Genomic DNA, 5088 nt, shown 5'->3' with positions numbered 1-5088 from the left:
AAAGAAAATAGCCAGGCATTGTGGCAGGCACCTGTAGTCCCAGCTAATCGAGAGGCTGAGGCAAAAGAATCACCTAAGCTAAGACCAAGAACTGGAGTTGCTGTGAGCTGTGATGCCATAGCACTCTACCGAGGGCAACAAAGTAATACTCTTGTCTCTTAAAAAAAAAAAAATTCTTACTCAGATGTTTTAATAACAAATTTATTCATGTATTTTTAAAACTTCATATGTCAGAGTGAACATCTGGTAACACATAGAACTGCATATTTTTGGTACCCCTGCCTACAAATGAGTATGGTTTTCCTCTTCATAGCATTATTTCAAGGGGCACATGTTCCCAATGTCTTCAAGTGTTAGGTTTACCTACAATATGAATTCCCCAAAATACAATATACTTAAGATTACTTATCCTGTATTTAGTAGTTACATAGAATTTACTTCCTAAGGGTATTTTCTTAAGTACAATGAACTGTGATTTCTTAATAAAAAACATTGCCTCACTTGGTACATTCATGGGGCTTTTTCTCATCACCAGTGGGGAAATTCCTAATAATTTATGAGATTTGACCTAAGGATGGGTTTCTGGTATTTGAAGTATTCACAGAAGGCCTATTTGCTGTGAATTTTATACTGTATAAGGCTTGATTATGGTTTCAAAAGGTTTTGAGACTCACTAAATTCATACTTTGATTCTACAGTATGAATTCTGACATATAAGCATGTTCATTTCTCTTAAGTTTCCTCAACATAATCTCATAGACTTCCCCCCTGAAAAGGAGTCCTCTGATATATGATGAATTATCTAAAAAACTTAACAGCTTTTTCTGAAGTACAATGACATTATGTCAGACACATATTAATTGCATTCCTAGGATTTCTTAACTGTATGAGTTCTCTGATGATTAATGAGCTGTGACTTCTGTGAGAAGGCTTTCCCACATTCATTGCATTGATAAGGCTTTTCTCCTGTATGTATTCTCTGATGATTAACAAGTTGTGACTTCTGAGAGAAGGCCTTCTTGCATACACTGCAGCCATAGGGTTTCTCACCCGTATGTGTCCTCTGATGTGGTATGAGGTGTGACTTCCGAGAGAAGGCTTTGCCACACTCACTGCATTCAAAGGGCTTCTCTCCTGTATGTATTCTCTGATGATTAATGAGACTTGATTTCTCTCTAAAGGCTTTTCTACATTCACTGCATTCATAAGGTTTTTCACCTGTATGAGTTCTCTGATGTCTAATAAGCTCTGACTTCTCAAAGAAAGCTTTCCTACAAAGACTGCATTCATATGGTTTCTCCCCTGTGTGAATTCTCTGGTGTGTATTTAGCTGTGACTTCTGGGAGAAGGCTTTTTCACATTCCCTACATTCATAGGGCTTTTCTCCTGTATGAGTTCTCTGATGAGTCGCAAGACTTGATTTTTCACCAAAGGCCTTCCCACATTCAGTGCATTCATATGGTTTCTCTCCTGTATGCGTCCTCTGATGTGATATGAGATGTGACTTCTGACAAAAGGCTTTCCCACAATCACTGCATACATAGGGTTTTTCTCCTGTATGAATTCTCTGATGATTAGTCAGACTTAATTTTTCACTAAAAGCTTTCCCACATTCACTGCATTTGTAGGGTTTTTCTCCTGTATGAGTTCTCTGATGTCTAACAAGCTGAGATTTTCTGCTGAAGGCTTTCCCACATTTACTGCATACAAAAGGTTTTTCTCCTGTGTGTGTCATCTGATGTGATATGAGATGTGATTTCTGAGAGAAAGCTTTCCCACATTGAATGCATCCATGAGGCTTCTCTCCTGTATGGGTTCTCTGATGATTAATGAGACTAGACCTTTCTCTAAATGCCTTCCTACATTCACTGCACTCATAGGGTTTCTCTCCAGTATGAATTGTCTGATGTCTAATGAGCTCTGACTTCTCAAAGAAGGCTTTTCTACAATCATTACATCCATAGGGTTTTGTTCCTGTGTGAGTTCTGTGATGTGTAACAAGCTGTGACTTCCTGCTGAAGGCTTTCCCACAATCTCTGCATTCAAAAGGCTTCTCACCTGTATGAATTCTCTGATGATTAATGAGATTTGACTTTTCACTAAAGGCCCTCCCACACTCATTGCATCCATAGGGCTTTTCTCCTGTGTGAGTCCTCCAATGTGATATGAGATGTGACTTCCGGGAGAAAGCTTTCCCACATTCACCACATTCATATGGTTTCTCTCCAGTATGTGTTCTCTGATGAGATGTGAGCTGTGATTTCTGGGAGAAGGCTTTCCCACACTGGCTACAATTATAAGGTTTCTCTCCTGTATGAGTTCTATGATGGGTAATAAACTGTGACTTCTGAGGAAAGGTTTTGCCACATTTACCACAGCCATAGGCTATTTCCCTTATATGTCTGCTCTGATGTTTAATGAGACTTGATTTCATACTGAAGCGTTTTCTACATTCACTGCATTCAAAGAGTTTCTCCCCTAAACGAGTTCTGTGATATATGATAATCTGTGACTTTTTATAGGGGTCTTTATCGTATTTATCACATTCGTAGTATTTTAACCAAGTATCAGTTTCCTCAGGTTTGGAATGGAGAAATAATTTGTCAAATATATCGAAGCCATCTGATTCTGTTTTTCCACAGTCTGATTTTGGAATAAACAAATCTAAATGATGTTTTAAAAACAATGCATTTAAGTCACCTGTGTTGTTTGATTTCCTTAAAGGAACAAAGTTCAAACTTAGATTGAATTTTTTTCCAAATGTGTCACATTCAACACCTCTTTTCATATTTTTAAGCTTGTCTTGGTTATCCCGGTGCCACATCATGTGACCATCTACTTGCCAGGCTTCCTCTATAAAGGAAACAAAAAATCTGTTTGGTTGTGCTTACTAAGTAAGAAAGTAGAAATGCTGTGTTGAGGGGTTAATTGGTTCTTAAGGCTTAATTTGATAGTCTTAAATAAGTCCCAAGTATAATGCCTATCTTCTAGATATTGAAAAATAAAAGAAATGCTGAAAACAGAAATAGGAAATTATAGATTAAGTCAGTCACCTTTGGGTACTGACAAATATAAGTCTGTCAAATAGAAAGAGAATGTGAATAATACATGAAAAGCAATGAAGAACACACAAAGGAGGTTGTAAAAAGGACTCAGCCAATGTTCTGAGGAGTTAATTCACACAGTCCTTACTGTGCACACACACTATGCTCCAGGAAGTATGTGAGGACCGGAGACATAAGAGGAAAAATAAACAAGGCCTTGCCATTATGAAATTTATGTTTTAACAGAAAAAATAAAGAACATATAATATTAGTAAACAACAAAACTATATACTGTACTTAGTAAATATTGTAAGAAACTGAACAGATTTGAAAAAGTAATTGGCTAAAGTAATTTTAAGCTTAAAGTATAGAAACATTTTATGTATTTTTCCCATTCTCACATTTTCAAGTTTTAAATTTGCCATGTACTCTACCCAGGGGGACAGCTTGAGGCTCTGTCTCAAAAAAAAAAAAAAATTTGCCATGTGTCTACTTTACTATCAAGAAAGCCATTCCATGCAACATATTTTCAAAACATATGTTTCATCTAAACTATTCAAGCATGTAACTTTAAAATCCACATGCACTTTGATACTTATACTATCCCAAAACACAAGCTCCCATTTGTAAAATATTCTGACAGTTTGATATTATATAGCTTTATTTCCATTATCTGCACAACATAACCATTTATGTTATTGTTATAAGCACTTTCAAAAGGCCTATTTTTCAATAAGAGCCTGTATGTAAAATTTTTTGTTAAGTAATATCAAGTGGTATAAAAGCTAATCACTAATATAAATAACTTGCTACAAGTGTAAATGCCAGGCTGGGCAAGGTGGCTCATGTCTGTAACCACAGCACTCTGGAAGGCCAAGGCAGGTGGACTGTTGTGGCTCAGAAGTTTGAGACCAGCCTGAGCAAGAATGAGACCCAATTTCTACTAAAAAAAAAAAAAAAGAAAAAGAAAAAAGAAAAACTAGCTAGGCTTTGTGATGGGCACCGGTGGTCCCAGCTGCTAAAGAGGCTGAGGCAACCTAAAAACAATAGGAAAGGATGGTAGAGATCATTCTTAAACTTCATGGTGTCTAATTTATTAAAAAAACCCAAGAGATTCTAATTTAAAAGGGAGGATAAGGACAAATTATTTGGGAGACATCATGGCTTTCTTTTCTTTTTTTGTTTTGAGACACAAGTCTCACTACATCACCCTCGGTAGAGTGCCATGGTGTCACAGCTCACAGAAACCTCCAACTCTTGGGCTTAAGCCATTCTCTTGCCTCAGCCTCCCAAGTAGCTGGGACTACAGGCACCTGTCACAATGCCCGGATATTTTTTTTTGTAGTTGTCAGTCCTGTGGCAGGCCCTGGCCAGGTTCAAACCCACTGGCCCCAGTGTATGTGGCCAGCAACCTCCCCACTGAGCTACAGGTGCCAAGCCATGGCTTTATTTTCTAATATAATGAGATCAAATAGAGTGGGCACCAGAGATACCCACACTAATGAAAAAGTAAAAATTTGTGAATATAAAAGCACAGGTTTCTTTGAACATAGGGGAAGGAGGGACAGAATTAGAATAAATATGTCAAGGGACAGAATACCAAATAAGAAGTCCAAGTCCTAGATATGACAGGCAGGGAATAATGTCATGGGTCAGATAAGTAGGACACATTTCACTTTAAGTTACAAAAATAAAAGCCATATTTGAATGTGATTTACCTGAGTACCTGATGTCAGAAGCAAAAGTTTAGAGTTCTTGAAAAAAACTCTCTAAAGCATATTTCAAAGACACAAACCCATTGCTGACCAGCTAAGACTAAACTGCTTTCTCCCATCTTGCTAGTTCTCATATACTCACCTAGAGAGCATGAATGTGGGATCTCTCTATCTCCTATCCATGGCTCTTCTCCTTGCTCCAACTTAAAGATGACATCTGGTTTCATAACTTTGTATCCTATTCAGGTGAAATCATAAATAATGCTCAGGATTTAGGGCCTTTACAGAATGAGAAAAATTTAGCTAAACTTTTTTTTTTTTTTTTTTTT

The 5088-nt window shown here is 37.2% G+C and overlaps 1 protein-coding gene across 4 annotated transcripts in view; it reads right to left on the bottom strand.

Annotated features, from left to right (window-relative positions):
- Window positions 1–212: 212 nt before the first annotated feature.
- ZNF84 (zinc finger protein 84) overlaps window positions 213–5088 on the bottom strand; it is a 17516-nt gene continuing 12640 nt past the window's right edge. For all 4 annotated transcript variants that reach the window (XM_023514987.1, XM_023514988.1, XM_023514989.1 and 1 more), the window contains exons 4-5: window positions 4902–4997; window positions 213–2853 (exon numbers count right to left, since the gene is read on the bottom strand). In XM_023514987.1, the coding sequence (XP_023370755.1) occupies window positions 869–2853; window positions 4902–4997 (2081 nt within the window). In that variant the 3' untranslated portion in view covers window positions 213–868. The remainder of the gene's footprint in view (window positions 2854–4901; window positions 4998–5088) is intronic.

Source organism: Otolemur garnettii, unplaced genomic scaffold (genome assembly GCF_000181295.1).
Source record: "Otolemur garnettii isolate 467f Iridium unplaced genomic scaffold, OtoGar3 scaffold00062, whole genome shotgun sequence".
In the NCBI taxonomy this organism is placed as follows: domain Eukaryota; kingdom Metazoa; phylum Chordata; class Mammalia; order Primates; family Galagidae; genus Otolemur; species Otolemur garnettii.
Note: the sequence above shows the minus strand (reverse complement) of the source record. Positions and strands in the feature narration are given on the sequence as shown.